The sequence below is a fragment of the Vipera ursinii genome (genome assembly GCF_947247035.1).
Source record: "Vipera ursinii genome assembly, chromosome: 13".
NCBI lineage: Eukaryota > Metazoa > Chordata > Lepidosauria > Squamata > Viperidae > Vipera > Vipera ursinii.
In genome coordinates, this window is record NC_139526.1 from 9,377,603 (window position 1) to 9,399,128 (window position 21,526).

General features: G+C 43.5%; 1 protein-coding gene across 1 annotated transcript; it reads left to right on the forward strand.

The window, feature by feature from the left end:
- Nucleotides 1-751: 751 nt before the first annotated feature.
- Nucleotides 752-19,751, forward strand: EEF2KMT (eukaryotic elongation factor 2 lysine methyltransferase; the record flags this gene model as incomplete). Its single annotated transcript, XM_083372427.1, has 9 exons — nt 752-847; nt 3,391-3,579; nt 4,891-4,953; nt 5,487-5,567; nt 7,185-7,286; nt 11,207-11,340; nt 13,078-13,382; nt 14,844-14,993; nt 19,166-19,751. 9 exons carry the CDS (start codon nt 752-754, stop codon nt 19,264-19,266), a joined length of 1,221 nt encoding a protein of 406 aa, XP_083228553.1. The 3' UTR covers nt 19,267-19,751.
- Nucleotides 19,752-21,526: the final 1,775 nt, after the last annotated feature.

The following is a 21,526-nucleotide window of genomic DNA, read 5'->3' on the forward strand; positions in this document are numbered from 1 at the left end:
TAAAATTCAATCACACGCCCAACAGATTGTGTATCGAACACCGAACTACAACAGAATTAATGTGTGTGCTTTCCTGTATCTAACTTCATTTCAGGAGCTCCGCTTGCCAGGAATATAACCATTTCAACTCTTCTCCGTTACACTTCAAAAACTGCACTCCCAACAATTAATTTAGTGAACATTCAGAGTTACGACGACACTGAAATCAAGTGACTTATGGTCCTTTTTCATACTTATGACCGTTGCAGCATCCCCATGGTCACGTGATCAAAATTTGGATGCTTGGCAACTGACACCTATTTATGACGGTTGCAATGTCCCCGGGGTCACCTGATCCCCTTTTGCGACCTTCCGACATGCAAAGTCAATGGGGAAGCCAGATTCACTTCACAACTGTGACAACAAAAGGTCACCAAATGAGGCAAAACTCACTTAATGACTGTCTTGTTTAACAGTGGAAGTCTTCGGCTCAATGATGGTTGTTAAGTGGAGGGTACATGGGGACTAACCACTCTGCATCCCAAGGCTTGCCGATACCCCAATTGGCTGCCTTCCAAAACTACTGGACTCCAATAGTTAGTGACCATGCTGGTTGAGGATTATGGTAGCTAAGCTCCCACTAACTCAAGCCTGTGGCTTTCCTATCAGGCCACGGATCGCTATCCAGACCTGGGCTGAAGGGCGGCTGTGGCATCAGCAACTCCACGGTGTTTCTCCACAAAGCGGCCACCTGCTCTAAGTGGGTTCCAGCATGAAACTCAGTAATGACTTAAAGATTCAAAGCAACTTAGCAACAGCTCTGGAGGAAACAGCAGAGCGTGTAATCCACGGGGCCTTCCTGCGGACGGTTTGCCTGCAGATCCAGGACAGAAGAAAGAAAGCAATTCCCCCATTCAGACTGAAGGGGCTAAGGACCACCACAAGCAGTTAATGATGAAGCATTTTTGATGAAGCATTTTTAAATAACTGAATAACAAAGTTGGAGGGGACCATGGAGGTCTTCTAATCTAGACCATCCTCCTGCTCAAGCATGAGACCCTATACCAGGGATAGGCAACCTTGGCTCTTTTATGACTCGTGGCCTTCAACTCCCAGAATTCCTGAGCCAACATGGAGGAACTATGGCCCCTTCATGACTGGTGGACTTCAACTCCCAGAATTCCTGAGCCAGCATGGGGGAACTATGGCCCCTTCATGACTCGTGGCCTTCAACTCCCAGAATTCCTGAGCCAGCATGGGGGAACTATGGCCCCCTCATGACTCGTGGACTTCAACTCCCAGAATTCCTCAGCCAGCATGGCTCAAATTGGAAACCTCTCTTTCCCCTCAGCATGGCTGGCTCAGGAATTCTGGGAATTGAAGTCCACAAGTCATAAAAGAGCCAAGGTGGCCTACCCCTGCCCTATACCATTACAGACAAATGGCTGTCCAGTCTCTAAGCCTCCAGTGATGGAACACCCACAACTTCTGTTCCACTGGTTAATTGCCCTCACTGTCAGGAAATTTCTCCTTAGCTCTAGGTTGCTTCTCTCCTTGGTTAAGTTTCCATCCTTTGCTTGTTGTCCTGCCCTCTGGTGTTTTGGAGAATAGGTTGACTCCCTCTTTGTTGCAGCCCTTCAAATATTGGACGACTGCTATCACATCACCCCTTAATCCTTCTTTTCACTAGAATGGACATATCCAATTCCTGCAACCGTTCTTCATGCTTTAGACTCCAGCCCCCCTAATCCATCTCTTACTATTGGGGGTGAGTTATTGCCCACCGTAGATAAGGCTCACAATTTGGGTGTCCTCTTAGATTCACAGCTCTCCTTAGAAGATCATATAGGAGCTGTGACTAGAGGGGCCTTCGACCAGGTTCGTCTGGTGCGCCAGTTGCGGCCCTATCTGGACCTGGATGCCTTGCGTACAGTCACTCATGCACTTGTGACCTCTCGTCTAGACTACTGCAATGCTCTCTACATGGGGCTGCCCTTGAGAACCACTCAGAAGCTTCAGCTGGTACAGAATGCAGCTGCACGAGTTCTTTTGGGGGTCTCCCGATACTCCCATGTTACACCTCTGCTCCATGAGCTGCATTGGCTTCCAGTTGCCTTCCGGGTGAAATTCAAGGTGCTGGTGATGACATACAAAGCCCTACATGGCATGGGTCCGGATTACCTACGGGAGCACCTACTGCCGGCGTCAACTTCCCTCCGTCCTGTGCGCTCCCACAGAGAGGGCCTCCTCAGGGTACCACCGGTCAGAGAATGTTGCCTGGTGACCCCCAGGGGGAGAGCATTCTCGGTGGGTGCACCAATCCTTTGGAACCGCTTACCGGCTGAACTCCGGATGGCCCCCGATCTTCGCTCCTTCCGGCGTGATCTAAAAACTTATCTATTCGAACAAGCCGGCCTGGCCTGATGGGTTTAGGGTTTTAACATTATTTTAACTAACTTACTACATTGGGCACAATCATTTAACTTTAAATCTTGTATCCTGTATTCTTATTTTTATTGCCCTGTACACTGCCCTGAGTCCTTCGGGAGAAGGGTGGTATATAAATCAAATAATAATAATAATAATAATAATAATAATAATAATAATAATAATAATAATAATAATAATAATAATAATAATAATCATCATCATCATCATCATCATCATCATCATCATCATCATCATCTTTGTTGCTCTTCACTGAACTCTTTCCAGAGTCTCAACATCTATTTTTTTGTATAGTGGCAACCAAAACTGTATCCTAAAGCTGTATCTTTATATGGGTTTAATAAGTATGTTTCTCTGCTTCTTGCCTTGATAATGGCAGGCAACCTATTTCCTAGGCAGGCTGGGATCACTCAGCCCTTTTGACTGAAATGAAATTCAACACAGAGAAAAGGAAGGTTTTACACTTAGGCAGGAAAAACCAAATATACAGGTAGAGATTAGGTGAAACTTGGCTCAAAAATAGTATCTGGACCAGGGGGACATGACAGCTGTCTTCCAAAAGTTGAGGGGCTGGCACAGAGAACAGGGACTCAACCTATTTTCCAAAGCACCAGAAGGCAAGACAAGAAACCATGGATGGAAACTCATCAAGGAGAGAAGCAACCTGGAATTAAGGAGAAATTTCCTGACAGTGAGAGCAATTAACCAGTGGAACGGCTTGCCTCCAGAGGTTGTGGGTGTTCTATCACTGGAGATCTTTCAGAAGAGACCGGACAGCCATTCCTCTGATATTGGTACTGGATCTCTGGCTTGAGCAGGGGGTTAGACTAGAAGACCTCCAAGGCCCCTTCTGACTCTGTTATTCTGTTACCTACTACCCCAAAAACATCTCCAGCTCAGTGCTGCACTGGGAATGAACACAGGCTGGCACCGTCGCCAACGCGCGCACACGCGTTCCCACAGACGCACCCTCGAGGGCGGGTGGGCGCGCCCCCGCCGCGGAACCTTCCCCCACCACACCTCCGGAAGGCCAAAGGCACCGAGGAGGAGGAGCCGATGGAGGAAGGAGGGCAGGCCCTGGAAGGGGAGGCAGCGCTCGGCTTCCAGAGGGGCTTCCTAGCCGGGAAGCGCCTGGCCCAGCTCCCCTGGGAGGTGAGCGCACAGCGGCGCCCGGGGGCGCTCGGTTGCACCAGCAGCGCCCCGCCTTAGCGCTTATTGAGAGACGCGCGAGTGGGGGGGGGAATGGGGGAGGGAGAAGCGCTGCCGGAGGCGGAGCGTGGGGGCGGGAAGGACTTAAATGTTACCAGATTTTTTATTTTTATTATTTTGGGGGTGGGGGGTTGGGGGTGGAGAAGAGATTGCAGGTTAGGAAGGCGAGGAGGGGGGCTGGCATCTTCCCTTCTGGATGCCCCCACCCCCTTTTGATTAGCCTGCCAGATACGACGCTCATGCTGCAGTAGCCAGAACTGCTGGAAATTGCGATCCCTGAACATCTGGATTAGAACGCGGCGGCTTTTGCTCCTGCTTTGGGCTTGACTTCAAGGCTCACTTAAGGGCAAAAACTTTGGGCTCCGTTGTGGTCGTAAGTCGAGGAATACCTTCCCTGAAAATGAAACTTAGGCAGCTAGTCCCTCCCATCCTGCCTCCGGCTTTCGCTTTTTCTCCTTGCCTTTCCCACAAACCGCCTTGCACCCCCCCCCCCAGTTAGTGCTAACTTGTGGGGTGCTGTGGCTGAAAATCATGTGGCCTCACAGCTCTCTTCCCCCTCTCTTATTGTTATTATTTTTATTTATTATTGTTATTATTGCCAACCTAACAGTTCGAAAGCATGTAAAAATGCAAGTAGAAAAATAGGGACCACTATGGTGGGAAGGTAACAGCGTTCCGTGTGCCTTTGGCATCTAGTCATGCCGGCCACATGACCACAGAGACGTCCTCGGACAAGCGCTGGCTCTTTGGCTTTGAAACGGAGATGAGCACCGGCCCCTAGAGTCGGAAACGACTAGCACGCATGTGCCGGGGAACCTTTACCTTTACCTTTATTATTATTATTTTTTGTTAAATTTATATGCCGCCCTTCTCCCTAAGGACTTAGGGCGGCTTCTTTCTTCTGCGAAAGAAAAGGCTCTCTGCACATGCTCGCAGCTACTGTATTCCTCTGCTTCCCCCTTTTCCCTATTACAGCTCTTCCCTGAGCTGAACTGAGAGAGAATCCCCCTGCCTCTTTTTTTTTTCAGACCCTAACTCCAGATTTCCAATTTTTTTCTGCCACGCACAGAACAAATGTGATTTTTTTAATAAAAAAACAACGAAAAAAATCACTTTTAAAAAACCTTGGATTTCATAGAAGAACACAGAAATTGCTGATTGCTGCATATAAAAAATAAAATGATGCTTCCACAAGCTATAATTCATTTAACCGCCTTTCCTTTCCTTTCAATCGTACGTGTTTTGTTATTCTAGAGCCTTGAAGAGATCCTAAAATATTCAAAGGATTCCTCTCCATTTTTGGCTATTCTACAGAAGGTAAAGATTTCTTTGGAAATGGATCTTATTTATTTATTTTTCCACAATTTTCCCAGGCAAATTGATGGAGAAACTGAGACAGTGGGGCTTTAAGGGGTAACCCCTAGTAAGGAAGGGGGGTGCAAGACATTCTTACATCTTTGTTTTGCACCGATTAGGCACTAACAGTATCTCTTGGCTGAGTTCACGCCTCCCTCAAAGCTAAGATGTGAAGCTTTTTAGTTTTATTTTTATGTGTTTTGTGGACATGGCCCTTGTAGTTTTGCAAATCATGAGTTATAGCAATAACACTTTGACTTGTACACCGCTTCACAGTGCTTTATAGCCTTCTCTGAGCAGCTTACTATGTCAACATATTGGTTGTTTCCTTGCAGATGTTTCATTACCCAAACTAGGTAACGTTCACTGCCCAAAACTAGTTTGGGCAGTGAAACATCTGCAAGGAAACAGCCAAGCTCAGAGAGCACCAGGGACCCTAAGATGAGAGGTCGTTTTGTCACGTGGGCATCTGGCCCTTGTTTTCCTTGTTTCAGACGGTGTTTCATCCACTCTGCTTGAAGTATCCTCCATCTGTTCAATACAGAAGACGGTTCTTATCAGAGCTGATCAAAAAGGTACGGTTGGGTTTGTGGGGATCATCATCATAATAGTAATAATAATAGTAATAATAACAACAATAACGGCTTTTTTTCTAAAAAAAAAAAAGGTGCCGGAACTCTCATCTTGGCGGGCGCAGGAGCCGGGGGGGCGGCGCTGCTGCAGTCACGGGCGTGAGGGGTGTTGGTGGCGGGCTGCCCCCCGGGGCCAGAGCCAGCACAGCTGGTGCAGTGGGAGCAGCGGGGCCCACTCTATACGGCGAGGCTGCGCGGGGCAGGCGATGCAGGGCAGCCACTTAGGCGCGCAGGGCGAGGCGACGGTGGCGCAGGTCCTGCACCGGTTAGGCCACCAGCCTGGCTGACACGGGTGAGCACAAGGAAGGAGTGCACATGGACTCCGCAGAACCCATCTCCCACTCCTTGTCCTCTCTTACTTACCTAGTTGAGAGGTGGAGTTGGGCAGCAGGGAGGGATGCAAACTTCCTGCCAACTCACCTTCGCTGCAGACAACTTGCTGGTACAACGTTTGCCGGCCGGGTCTTTTGGCGTGCTCAGCAGCAATTCCTATTGGCTTTCGAGTAACATAGCTTGTGGGAGGGAGGGAGTAGATAGCTTGTGCAAAAGCTTTTTTTTTTGTGCAAAAAAAAGGTGCCAGAACACCATTCAGAGCGTTCAATGAGAAAAAAAGTCCTGCTTTTATGTTTTAATCTTATGATTTTAAATATATATATTTTTTTTCTATTGTAAGTTGCCCCAAACCTCGCCAATGTGGATTGCATACAAATATTATATAATCAGTAAATAAAGGTAGAACATATGTTAAATATACATCAAATGATAATATGCTTCCCTACAAAGTCAATTCTTGCTCAATGACAGATCAAGGAGTTAACTCGGAAAGGCAAGAGGAAAATCTAGAAGAGGTCTGTGCAACTTGTAGAAGGGAAAGGCCCACACTGATAAATTTAAAATCTTTGTGGTCTGCAAGGAAATGCTGGTGGGCTAATCAATGATTTGGTGACTAGAGGAGCATCTACAGTGTTGGAGCTCGTGGTCATGGTAAGCCATGGAGACACTAGACAACATGACTTTTAGGGCAGTGGTGGTGGTTTTATTACTTTTTTTTAACCACTATCACATTCCTTGATCTTTTTTAATTAGACCTTTATTCTAGTAACAACGAGAATGTGGCTGCCACCTGGATTTTTTTTGACCTTTTAGCAATTTCCAGTAATATTTGGAATAACTTGCTATTTTTGATATATTTATTTTTAGATGACATCGAATGGTTTATTTTTAAGATGGTAACTACACATTTTGACCCCCTACTGTAAACTTTGATACAAATATATCAAATGATTTTGATACCAATTTTGAGGAAAGTTGGATTGTATCTTGAGATTAATGCCTCGCCTCTCAGTTGGAAGAGGTTTATTTTTTTTTCTATCGATGTCTGCTTGCACGACCCTGTCCTGCTATTTATAAAAAGCAGACAATCCTGTCAATTATTCTGCAGCCAGGTTACAGGAAGTGTTGTGGAAAGAAATAAAAATAAAATCTCAATGGGTCGCTTTGTTTTCTGTCTGGATCATCTTCCCAAATTAGTATCTTCTGCTGTCTTTTCCTTCATTGCAGCATGAATCGACAAGCGTTGAGCCTCTGGATCAGCTCTACGAAGCCCTTGGGGACGTCCTAAAGACTGAAGAAGTCACACAATGTTACAAAAGCTACTTCTTGGTAAGCAGGAAATTTCTTGTTTTTTTTAAAATCAAGTGTGAACAGTGCAGTTATCTTTAAATCTTCAGGTTCCGCCTTCACGTTCGCCTGACATGGATTCTATTAGAATCTGGAGCCTAAGCTAGAAGTCACGGCACACACTAAACTTATAATGGTTTTGTTAAAATTGTCTCTGTAGAGGATTATGGCCATAGCCTTAAAGAATATGTTCAGCTGTTGTTAGGAAAACGTGAGTTTAGTTCAGGAAAACAGGAACGGTTGAGAAAGAAAGTCAAGGTCGACCTATCTTGAACCTCTTTTTTGGGTGCAAGAAGAGGGGCGGGGGAAAGAGAATCTCTTCCAAGTTTTGAAGATTTTGTTGGTATACAATAAAGTTAAGTTCTAATAGGGCTGTTTCCAGCTCTGATCTACCTCAGAAGACTCACACGTGAGTCAAGCTAAACTTTGGAAGAATTTATGGATGCGTTCATGTAGTTTTCTTGGCAGCCACATAGAAGTGGTTTACCGTTGCCGTCACATCAAAGTTTGTTTGACTTACTAATCTATCCTGTAATGTTTGACTTTCATAGTAATGTTGTTAAGTTAGTAACACGGCTGTTAAGTAAATCTGGCTTCCCCACTGAATTTGCTTGTCGGAAGGTCGCAAAAGTGATCACAGGATTCAGGGTGGGACACTTGTACTGTCATGAATACATGCAGTTGCCAAGCATCTGAATTTTGATCCCGGAGATGCTCATAAGTGTGAAAATGGTCACAATTCACTTTTTTCAGTGTTGTGTAACTTCAAACGGTTACCAACGAATGATTATAAATCAAGGACTACCTGTATATAAGGAGAGAGAGAGAGAGAGAGAACGTGTGTTTGACTTATGGCTGATAAGACCATCCCATAAGCCCATCCAAATTACTGTATATACTTGATACGGTATATAGAAGCCTTGCTAAGCCCACCCAAATTACCATATATACTTGTTCTGGTATATGTTTTCTGAGGTTTTCGCGGGTGTTTGTATGTAGATCTTTGGTCATTTGGGTTTTTTCCCACATAGAATTGGAGGTATCAGGGCAACGTTTCGACGAAATCTCAGCCACCAGCCTGAGGATGACGGATGAGATTTCGTCGAAACGTTGCCCTGATACCTCCAATTCTAGGTGGGGAAAAACCCGAATGACCAAAGATCTACACACACACACACACACACACACACACACACACACACACATATATATATATATATATATATATAAGGTAAAGGTTCCCCCGCACATGCGTGCTAGTCGTTTCCGACTCTAGGGGCCAGTGCTCATCTCTGTTTCAAAGCCGAAGAGCCAGCGCTTGTCCGAAGACGTCTCCGTGGTCATGTGGCCGGCATGACTAGACGCCAAAGGCGCACGGAATGCTGTTACCTTCCCACCGTAGTGGTCCCTATTTTTCTACTTGCATTTTTACGTGCTTTCGAACTGCTAGGTTGGCAGAAAATACACACACACACACACACACACATATATGTGTGTGTGTGTGTGTGTGTGTATGTATGTATATATATATGTATATATATGCAAATTATTCAAATTGCTAATAAAGAATTTTGGGAGGCTGAGATGATCATTTCGAACTCTTTATGTTCTCATCAGTCAGTCATACCCTTTATCTGAGATTCGAACCTAATGTGTGTATATATATATATATATATATATATATATATATATATATATATATATATATATATATATATGTATATATATGTGTGTGTGTATGTATATGTGTGTGTGTATGTATATATGTATGTTTGTTTACACACACACACACACACACACACACACACATATATATATATATATATATATATATATTTGTTTTCTGAGGTTTTCGCAGGTGTTTGTATGTGGATCTTTGATTATTCGGGGTTTTTCCCGCGTAGAACTAAAGGTGTAAGCGCAACGTTTCGACGGAATCCCATCCGTCATCATCAGGCTGGTGGCTTCTGCTTCCTTCTTCTGGGAGAAGCATGTGGCTGTTTGTTCCTCTTTTTTAAACTGTCAGAGGGGGTGTGTTCTGTGGGTGGAGGTGTGCTCTGATTGGGTGGGGGACCAAGTGTGTTCTGATTGGGTGGGCGTGTGTTTTGAATGGTGGGTGTGTTCTGATTGGGTGGGGGGGCTGACGAACAACACCTAAAAACCGAACTACACACTCTCACTAATGTACTAACAGCCAATGGATTCCAAAGAAACACGATTACCAACTTAATCCGAAGAGAGACACCCACAAAAACCCAAGACAGAGAACAAGAAAATGGCATACTTAAAAGGGACCACAGACAGAATCAGCAAGGTCCTCCAAAAACACAACATCAAAACAGCATTCTACACAGACAGAAAAATATCCACCATCCTAAGAAACCCCAAGGACATAATTGGGTTAGAAAACCAAGGAGTATACGAAATCCCATGCACCACCTGCCCCACCACATACATCGGACAGACCAACAGAAGAATAAGTGCACGCATTGAAGAGCTCAAAAACTCACTCAGAAAGGGAGAACAAACTTCATCCCTGGTCCAACACTTTGAAGCCACGGGACATGAAATTGATTTTAAAAAAACCAAAACTATCGCCAAAATTGAACATTTTAACAACAGAATAATCAGAGAAGCCATTGAGATAGAAAAACGCCCCCACAGCATGAACAAACGAGATGATACATCTCGCCTACCAGCCATTTGGAAACCCGCCTTGATTGACAGACGGGTCCCAACCACCAAGAATGATACCAGACCCAAACTCATGATAACATCACATGACATCACCACCACACAACCATTCAAAAAGCAAATCCGAACCCACAATGATAACGAGGCACAACCACAAAACAGAAACCTAACTACAGCTGCAACATCAGCCACTTTAAACCCCTCCAAACCACACAATAAGCAAACTGACACCCACTATAAAAACATGGCACCACCACAAACACGAAGCCGAACAAAAGCAGCACAACTCACCAGCTCAGGTCTGGGGCTGGCAGCTGAGACCAGCCCATCCACTCAAAACACACCCCCACCCAATCAGAACACACCCACCATTCAAAACACACTCCCACCCAATCAGAACACACTTGGTCCCCCACCCAATCAGAGCACACCTCCACCCACAGAACACACCCCCTCTGACAGTTTAAAAAAGAGGAACAAACAGCCACATGCTTCTCCCAGAAGAAGGAAGCTAAAGCCACCAGCCTGATGATGACGGATGGGATTCCGTTGAAACGTTGCGCCTACACCTTTAGTTCTACGTGGGAAAAACCCGAATAACCAAAGATCCATATATATATGTGTGTGTGTGTGTGTATAAGTCTTGATAAGCCCATCTGCAGATAAGCCAACCCAGGAATGTTTAGCCAAAATTGCGTGAAAAGCCGTGCCATCTGCAAATAAACCCAAGCCTTGACATTTTTCTGTGTTTTTTATTTCCACAGCCGGCTTAGCCATTCCAATCTTTACTGGATTCATGTTCTGTTAACACCCAAGACGTGAATTGTTCTGACGATGCTAAAACCGTGCCCGCTTGTTCCTAAGGAAGCAATTATATCTCTCCTCGCTTTCCTAACAGGCCTCGCTAAATTTGCTGCCATAAAACCCTATAGCAGTTTGCCGCCTATAGCTAATTTGGGAAATAGCAGGGTTAGGCCTCCTGAATACACAGATGGGACCCACCAGGGAACACCAGGGCGGAATGCCAGACTGGCAAACCAACGTTATCCCGAAAGAAGGCAGTGTCAATTCCCTGTTGTGCTGTTGCGGAGAAAACAGCGTAGATGTTTTGTACAATATCCCCAGGAATCCTAATTCAACTCAAGGGTGTCTTTCCCTTTATTGTCTCCAAATGTGACAGATCCTTCCTACCAATATGTTTCTCTCAGCCCTCAGGAGATGCCATTACGCTTGGTGAAAACGTTGCCATCGTTTCACAAGGAACAACCGGTCTTGTCACCTGGGATGCTGGCCTGTACCTGGCCGAGTGGGCTCTGGAGAATTCGGATGTCTTTAGAAGCAGGTATGGTTTCTCCATTTAGGCGTGAACAGAACCAGTTAATGCTTAGTTTGAGCCCTTTGGGAAGACTGACCTGGACTCACTAAAAAGTGGGACCTGTTGGGAAAACTTAGCAAAGGAGATACTTTTGGGATAAAATGGAAAGAAAATAAGCATAAAGCCCCCTGCGTTGCACACCATGACATATGCTTTGGTTAATCTTATACAGGTAGTCCTTAGCTTACAACAATTTACTTAGTGGCTGTTCAAAGTTACAACGGCGCTGAAAAAAAGTCACTTTTTTTTACTGTTTTTTGCACCCAAGGACCGTTGCAGCATCCCCGTGTTTACGTGATGCAAATTCAAACACCTGGCCACTGGTTCGTATTTATGACCGTCACAGTGTCCCGGGATCACGCGACTCCCCTTTTGCGACCTTCTGACAAGCCAAGTCAATGGGGAAGCCAGATTCACTTAACAACCGTGTTAGCAACTTGATGACCACAGTGATTCACTTAACAACTGTGGCAAGAAAAGTTGTGAAATGGGGGCAAACCTCACGTAACAACCGTCTCACTTAACAACAGAAATTTTGGACTCAATTGTGGCCATAAGTCGAGGACCACCTGTACAGATAATTCTCAGTTTACGACCACAGTTGAACTGGGAATTGATAAGTGAGTTGCACCCTGTTTTACAAACCTTTTGTCATGGTTGCAAATTGTGATCGTTAAGCAAATCTACACTTGGCCAGCTAGAGAAAAGAGTGACCTGAGAGCAGTATTCCAGTATTTGGGCTGCAGTATTTAATTTTTTAACTTTTGTGTATTGTATTTTTATTGTATTGCCCTGTACACCGCCCTGAGTCCTTCGGGAGAAGGGTGGCATAGAAATTAAATAAAATAAATAAAATAAAATCTGAGGGACTGCCACAAAGAGGAGTTTATTTTCCAAAGTACCAGGGGGCAGGACAAGAAACCGTGGTTGGAAACTGACCAAAGAGAGAAGCAACCTGGAATTAAGGAGAACATTCCTAACAGTGGAACAGCTTGCCACCAGAAACTGTGGGCGCTCCATCACTGGAGGTTTTTAAGAAGAGACTAGACAGTCACTTGTCTGAGATGGTATAGGTTTTCTCGCTTGAGCAGGGGGGTGGACTAGAAGACCCCTAAGGTCCCTTCCAGCTCTATTCTGATTCTAATTCATCTTCTTTGATTGACCTGGCTGGTCAGAAGCACCTTGAGAACGTTCCATAGGGTGGTCCTGGGACAGTGCAACTGTCATAAATACGTAGCAGTTGCCAAGCAGCTGACTTTTGATCACCAGACCACAGGAGAGCTGCAATACTCCTCTAAGGTGAGGACCGATCATAACTCATTTTTCCCCAGTGCCCTTATAACGTTGAAGGGTTCTTACACAAATGGTTGTTTTAAGTCAAGGAGTAATTTTATCCCTGCTTTCCCTGAAAGGTGAAGCAGTTTCCATGGAGAACTCTCCTTATTTTACGTATTTATTTATTCGATAGGGTAGGCTGAGCAATACTGACTGGGCCAAAGATGCCTAGTCAATTGCCTAAGGATGGCTCAGCCAATCTCAATGTATACATGGTTGTACTTTGACAATAAAGGTTCATTCATTCATTTGGACCAAGTCCATCTTCTTAGCTCCATAACACTGAGAAGAACTGTGAAATGAATGATGGACCCAAAACTATCCCTTCCTCTGTTTTGTTCCATGTTCCTCCTCTTTCTCCTCGTTTAGAAGAATTCTGGAATTGGGAAGTGGGATTGGATTGACGGGAATTGCCATTTGCAAGGCGTGCCGTCCGAGAGACTACATCTTCAGCGATCACCACGAGGGTGTCCTTCAACAGCTGTCTGAGAATATCCAGCTGAACGGTTTGACTTTGGAGCCCGATTCTAGCAGCCACCGTATAAAAGCAAGCCCCAATCATCAGGACCATCTTGACGATGACCAGGTCCGAATATCAATAAAAGAACTAGACTGGAATCTCGTTTCCAAAGACGAGCTCGCGAGATTGCAAGCTGACGTCATTCTTGCTGCAGGTAATGGATGTCCTCAGATCAAATTTAGCTCGCCGAGTTAGGAGCAAATGCAAACATGTTCTACGCATGGAAGTTTTGGTTTGTGGGTATTCCTATCAAGACTCTGGAAAGAGTACAGTGAGGAGCAACAAAGATGAGCTGGAGACTAAAACATATGAAGAACAGTTGCAGAAATTGGGTATGTCTAATCTAGTGAAAAGTAGGACGAGGGGTGACATGATAGCAGCATTCCAATATCTCGGGGGTTGCCACAAAGAAGAGGGAGCCAAGCTATTCTCCAAAGCGCCTGAAAGCAGGACAAGAAGCAACAGATGGAAACTCATCAAGGAGAGAAGCAACCTGGAACTAAGGAGAAACTTCCTGACAATTAGAACAATTAACCAGTGGAACAACCTGCCTCCAGACGTTGCTGGTGCTCCATCACTGGATGTTTTCAAGAAGAGATTGGAAGACCATTTCTCTGAAATGGTGTAGGGTTTCCTGCTTGAGCAGGGGCTGGACTAGAAGACCTCCAAGGTCCCTTCCAACTCTCTTGTTCTGTTACATCAAGGTTTGTGACTTCAGGAACTGCTGAGAATGAGCTATCCCTGTTATTATTAACATTCATTTGCTCATTATTTCTTTTTTAGCTTTTTTTTTAATCCCACCTTTATTACTTTATAAGTAACTCAAGGTGGTAAAGATACCTAACATTTTTTCCTCTGGTTCACAGGCACCCAATTGGCTTTCATGTTTAAGGAGGGACTAGAACTCACTGTCTCCTGGTTTCTAGTCAGCACTTTCACCACTATACCAAACTGGCCTTCAAACTGTTTTTTATAGTTTTAACACTTTTTTAGTACATAGAACATAGAATTCTCGGGCTGGAAGGTATCTTGAGGTCTTCTAGTCCAACCCAAGGCAAGAGACCTTATGCTGTCCCAATCAAATGGCTGTCCAGTCAGTTTTTGAAAACCAAATCAAAAATGTACCCCCAAAAAAACCCTTATCAAAAACTGTTTGAAATAATTGTTGGTATTTACTCATTGTCTTTTTAGCTTTGTTGCACATCGCCCGCAGTCACTTATTTTTGAGAGACGGGAGACCTTATAAATTTGAAAAATAAATAGTTACCCCCATTCTCTGCACTGTTCAGAAATAATGTTATTTATGTCTTCGCCATATATCTTGACTCTTGCAAAATGGTTTTCTTTCCAATCGCCAGGAAGAGGCGAGGATTTGGGCAGGGGGTTCCGATGAAAACTCTAAAAAAACAAATTGGTGGTCCTTTCATTGCCACGTTGTGGCCGCCATCTTGACCGCACCCTGCAAACAACCCCAGTCTGGATCTATTTTAAATCCTTATCCTATCCAGTGATCCACTCTCTCCAATCGATACTACCTTGTAATTTGCATTTTTTTTAAAAAAAAATCACTACCTCATTTGTTCTATTTCCCCCCCCCCCTTTAAATTCCTATCAGATGTGGTATACGATCCGGAGGTAAGCCAGCACTTGATTGGAGTCCTTCAAAAATTTCCCCGGGACCACAGGAACAGAGAGACACCTGAAGTTTACATTGCCTTCAATATCCGAAACCCAGATACGTATCACGACTTCCAAATGCAACTTGGTAAGCATCACTGGCACTTCAGAAGTGGGCTTGCTTCTCCTGTTGTGATTCAGCGTCAGCCTGTGGACTCGGCAGCTGAGTCTGATGATTCTGAAGAGGAGGAAGAGGAGGGGTTTGGAGAGCCTTTGGTGTCAGAGGAGGGTTGTGATGCACCGCAGAGCTCTCAGCCAGGCCCCTCCCGTCTTGTTCCTCCTCAGACCCAGCTGTGTGAGCCTGAAAGATTGGAAGAAGACGATCCACAGCTGGCTCTGTTCAGGGACGCTAGGAGCAGGAGGCAATCTAGCAGAACTAAGCAGAGGAAAGCAATGAGGCAACTCAGGAGAAGGCAATGAGAAGCCATGCCTTGAGACGGCTGTTTAAAAGGGGAATGTGTGGGAGGTGCTGGTTGCTGAAGGAATCCGTTTGAAGAGCTTCTGATAAAGTCTTGGTCTGTATTTGTTTAACTTTTGTTTGAACTGTTTCGTTTAGCTTTTGCAAATAAATTTGGTTGGATTAGTTCCAGCCTATTGTTTATAAAAAGGGGTTGTCCCTGACATTCCAACAGGGCCGGTCGTAGGCTGGAACAGAACATCTTCCTGGCTCGGAACCAAAGTTTAACGTAAGAGAAATAAGCCTAGAACAGGGGTCGGCAACCTTAAATACTCAAAAGAGCCACTTGGACCCATTTCCCAGAGGGGAAAAAAACCACTGGGAGTTTATCATCTGCAGTGTATCATTAATTAATGGTGAATAAATACATCGCTTTAGAAGACTGGAAAGCGCTATGAAAGCTCTAATCAAAGCGTGACTATCAGGAACAAAACCTGTTTTAATAGGCACAGCTGGTGTGCATTGCTTTTGTCTTCCATGCGACGTCGCTGAAGAATTCCTCTGCTAATTAATTATAGGTAATTAACTAGTTAACGGCTTGTACCAATCAAAGATACGGCAACTGCTCTAACTTTATTTCCTTAGCAGATTTTTTTCTTCATTCTAAGGAACAATGGAAAAGGAGCAGAGGGGAAAATATTTTTTTTCTCTCTCTCTTTAAAGGGATTGTCCACAAGACAGTATCACAGCGTATCAGTTCCAACATGAAGAAGTTGCTAACGTCTTCAGGTTGGAACTGAAGCTGATCTCTGCAAAAAAACGCCACATCGTTTCTTTCATGTTCAGTGCAATGAAATATTCCCATATATTAGGACCCAGATTGTTGGGGGCAATTAAGCTGACTTTGTAATAATGCCGCTTGGTGTGTGTGTGAAAGCCCTAATAAGCAGGCATATACATAGAATGAAGGCTACTGCTAAGCTTGTAAGCCGCCCTGAGTCTTCGGAGAAGGGCGGGATATAAATGGAATTAAAATAAATAAATAAAAATAAAATAATCATCAAATCAGCAATAGATAATACAGGTAGCCCTCACTTAACAAACACTCATTACGATGGAAGCGGAACAGGTGTTTTATGGCCCATAAATCACCTCCAGCCATTGCAAATTGTTGTACCATCTCTCACCCACCTGAGGTCATGCGATTGCATGTTGGGAGGGTCCCATTGTGGTGTTCCGTGCTCATACAGCTGATTTGCAATGGTTTATTTGCCTGTTTCCATTGAGATAAATGGGTTTGCTTAAAAACCACAGCATTCGCTTAATAACTGCCATGGGGAAAAAAAATCTGGAAAATTACTTCGGTCACGTGGGTGCCTCAATTTATGACAGAAATACGAGTATAATTCTGGGTTTCAGTTACAGTCACAAATCAAAGACTACCTGAACTGAATGTCTAGAAAGATTCTCAGCCATCCAGGTCAGGGTTGTCCCAAAGGTGCTCTTTCAAAAGGCAACTAGACTTTGTTTTTCGTTGAAGACGTGCCGCTTCTCATCCAGCAAGCTTCTTCTGTTCTGACTGAATGGTGGAGAATTCCACCAGAACTGAAGAAGCTTCTTGGAAGAGAAATGAAATGTCTTCAAGGAAATCCCAAAGATGCTTTTTCAGGAGGCAGCTGGACTTTCGTGTTTGTTTCGCTTCTCATCCAAGAAGCTTCTTCAGCTGTGACTGGATGGCGGGGAATGGAAGGATTTATACTCCTTGCAGACGGCTGGCCATTTGTCTTCTTTTAGAGAGTCGTTGAGGCCACTTAAATTGTGTCCTCAGGGTCACCTGAGTCATGCAAATGGCTGTGGAGCCTTGGCTGCATGACATTTTCTGCCCTGGGTCCCTCTGCTGTTGAAGACAGGCACAGGCTGTTAGGGATGAGTCTGTGCTGTCTGAATCTCAAACTGAAGCACAAATGGTTCCTGTAAGTCTGCAAATTTTCTGCAAATCCGTTCACACAAACACCGTTCATTCGAAGGGTGTTCATCCCAAAGTACATAGCTAAACGTCTATGGAGATTCTCAGTCATCCAGGTCATGTTTGACCCAAAGATGCTTTTCCAGGAGGCAACTGGACTTCGTTTTTCTTTGAATGCAAACGACCAGCTGTCTGCAAGGAATATAAATCCTTCCATTCCCCACCCTCCAGTCAGAGCTGAAGAAGCTTCTTGGGTGAGAAGCGAAACGTCTTCAGAGAAAAACAAGAAAGTCCAGTTGCCTCGTGAAAAAGCACTTTTGGGACAACCATGAATGAGAATCTCCATTGACGTTTTCAAAGCCTTGGGGGACTATCTGTACTTGATAAACTTGTATTGCCTCTCTACTAATTCTGGCCTAGTATTTACTAGGCACGCACTCGTTACCTCCCGTATAGATTACTGTAATGCTCTCTACATGGGGCTGCCCTTTAAGACCACCCGGAGTCTTCAGCTGGTGCAGAATGCAGCTGCACGGGTTGTGATGGGAGCACCCCGATACTCCCATATTACACCCCTCCTGCGTGAGCTGCATTGGCTACCGGTTGCCCTCCGGGTGAGATTTAAGGTGCTGGTACTTACCTTTAAAGCCCTACATGGCTTAGGCCCGGGATACTTGCAGGACCATCTGCTGCCGGGAACGAATTCCCAGCGCCCAGTGCGCTCACACAGAGAAGGCCTCCTCAGGGTACCGTCAGCTAGGCAATGTCGGCTGGCGACCCCCAGGGGAAGAGCCTTCTCTGTGGGAGCGCCAGCCCTATGGAATCAGCTCCCCCCTGAGCTTCGGATGGCCCAAAATCTCCAATCCTTTCGCCGCGGCCTCAAAACACTCCTTTTTCCACCAGGCTGACCTGGACTGACAGGCATTTTAATTAATTATATTTAGAATTTTTAATTTATTTTTTAGTTTTTAATTTTAATTTATTGCACAGATGTTTTTAATTTTATTTTTATCTTAATTTCTGTACTTATTATATGTTTTGTTGTTAGCCACCCTGAGTCCTTCGGGAGATAGGGCAGGATATAAATCCCATCAATAAATAAAATAAATAAATAAATACTAGACTATACCTAGGTGCTGATATTTTCCAAAACTTCATTGAAAATTGTTACGGCTTGTAAAGACACCAGAGTCTCTTCAGTGTCTCATGCAACATTCCCGAAAATAATTTCATCCTTGAAAGTCCACTTTTTATAAAATTGGCCTTGATAGATCAATGTCTGAATTGTTTTTTGCAGTCTGTTTTTAACGCACTGCAGGAAAATAGATAGGGAAATAAAATGCATGGGAGGCTTTAATATATTGCAGCTACAAAGAACTTTTTTTTTTCAAAACCTGGACATTTAAAAATTGAACCACTGTTGAGATTCGTTTTGGGTATGAAAATGTTTGCATACACAGCAGCTTTTTTTTTTGTCTTACCAGAGACAGGGATAAGCATTGCTAGGACTTCATAACTTGGTATCAAGGGACCAATTAACTTTCAGAGGGGTTGCATTTCCCATATGCAAGATTCAGCCACAGAGAAAGTTGCCCAGAGTTGATGGGACTTTTTCTTATTTTGCTTGCGTATTCAAATCTGTGCAATTAATTCATGTAGTGTTTTTGGCTAGGCTCCAGAAAAGCCACGTACATCTTGAGTAAGTATCGTGTTTGGGAGATTTAAAAAAAAAGTTTTTTTCTTTGCTGCTGATTTATCAAAGTTGCTTTCAGAACAATAAACAATTCTGGTCCATTTTGCAAATGAAACCAAATCATTTGAATTAGAAAAAAAATAGGCAACATGGAAATATCCCTACATTTAACCATGTTTCTTCCCCCCTTTTTGTTTTTTTCAGATAAAGTGGAGATTGGATGGCAAATAGTACCTACCTCTTGGAAGAATCTTTTTCCATATGACCAGCATGCAACTATAGTAATTTTAAGGCTGTATGTTTAAGTTTTCCCCCAAACTCTTGGTTGGAAAGCTTTTCCCAAGTATGATTGGAAATAACTCTGGCCATCATGAGCTGGTTTCACTCTCCAAGTGTCCGCTGCTGGAAGCATCAAAATGTCTCTTATAGCTGCATTAAAAACAATTCACCAATGGGTCTACAAGGGAGTTGCTTTCAATCTTCTCAACTTTAAGACCAATTCCCAGAATTCCTCAGTTTCCCAATCTTAGCAACTTGAAGATATGTGGTCATCAACTCCCAGAATTCGTTGTGAAGTTGAAGTCCACGCATCTTAAAAGTTGCCAACGTTGAGAAACACCGATCTACGGGATACGTTACTGAAAACTTTTGTGTATTGTATTGTTTACACAATTGAAGTTTCCTGCTTGCGATCAGAGAATGCTTACAATCTATCCTGTTCATATACTCACATGAACTATGGAACTCAGAAGCTGTTATTTTTGTATAATAAACATGAGGTTACATCTGTTTTGATGTGTTTTTACTTGTCTGGGGTCTGTTGCCACACTGTCAACCTGGGGAAGTAGGTAATCGATTCTACAGAAACCTCAATATTTTTTTATTGAGATTGATTATTAAAACAGAATCTTGTATTCTGATTGTTCTGTACCTTCCTTCCTTTCTCCTCTTTCTCCTGTTCCTTATACTCCTGTGAATAGGGAGGCGGTGGGATGTCTACCTCAGCTGCTTCTGAGCACTTAACAAGTTGTTCAGCCCCTTGTGTATGTGTAACCATTTCTGCATATTCCTGCCAAGGACATCTGCCTTTACGCACATTTTCTTGCTTCGCCATTCTAGAAGGTGCTTCTTGTAGGGTGAAGTTTTAACCTTGCAAAAGCTAAAGATTCAGAAGGAGCATTCCTTAGTTCTTTTCTGTGGGAGCCAAACAGGTAGTCAAAATTAAAACAGAAAAGATCTTTTCTGTGATCTTTTCACATTAATATCTAAGTATTCTCATCTTTTCCACCCAGCTTAGACTAATATCCATGGTTTTATCACCCAGTTTTATCCCTGTAACAACTTCTCAAGATGGGCGAGTCAGAGAAGGAGTAACCTGCAGGAACTTACAAATCTTATCTCCCCAGTCACGAAATAATTCCTGATATTTCTGCTTCTAGTTCACCCTCTAAACTTTTAATGGCAACAGAATGAAACAATAAATTGACCAAAACCACAAAGGCTTCTACCACGTATGTCTGCAACAAAACAACCAGGCTCAGAGAGCACCACATTCTCCATGTCCTTCTCCTCTCCTTCCTCCATTCTGCAAACCCGACTCCCTTCTAGCATTGATGATGTTAGGTTGTGAAACTTCTGCAAGAAAACAACCAAGCTCAGAGGGCACTAAGGACCCCTCATTTCAGCCCTGAACTACAAATATTCTGTATCGGTACGCTAACACAACTTATATTACACCAGTTTTCTTAAATTTGAGAAAATACATTGCAACAGAGAAGGTATGTTTTCCTTGGTCCTACAATATGGCAACACTGAATTAAAAGAATCTACAATCATATGAATGGACAGAATCTACTGCAAAATATTAAGAGCTAATGGACTTTTTTTTTACAGATGCTTGCTTTGCACATACATACATGTACCCCCATCAATGTATATTATTAGTAATTAATAACATCCTAATAGTGCACAATTTCACAAATTTCTACTACAGTTTGAAACTGGGAGAAAGCCTTAGCCGTTGAGAGAAAAATACCCCCAAATGAATTAACAATACGGAAGGGGGAAAAATTCCTACGTTATTCTCAATAGCTTTGCACAAATTACATTTCAAGTTTGCATACTGTTGGCACTTATCCCACTTAACATTTCATACATAATAAAAAAGAAATTGAAATAAATGTTGGAGAGGTAGCAAGGGGGAAAAATCCATTCTACCTACGGTGATCCCCAAACTTTTGTAAATTTGGGGATATGGTAGTTCAGATAATCCCATTAACTATTAATCAAAGTAAAAAAAGAAAACATCTTACAGCTTTTGTTATTCTTATCTGTTAAGAATACAAATTTGAAAAGTAAGGCACGATTACACTTGTTATTAATGCTGCTAGATTAGTAACAGAAAATGCTGGATATATCCAGAAGGGTCATCTTAGAAAAATTGGCATGATAAATATGGTCCATTGCCTTAACAGAAAAATTAACATATAAATTGAAACTAGTTAAAGAAAAATAAGAGAGAAAATTACTTTTTTTCCCCCTGTATGGTCTGATTTCATATAATAC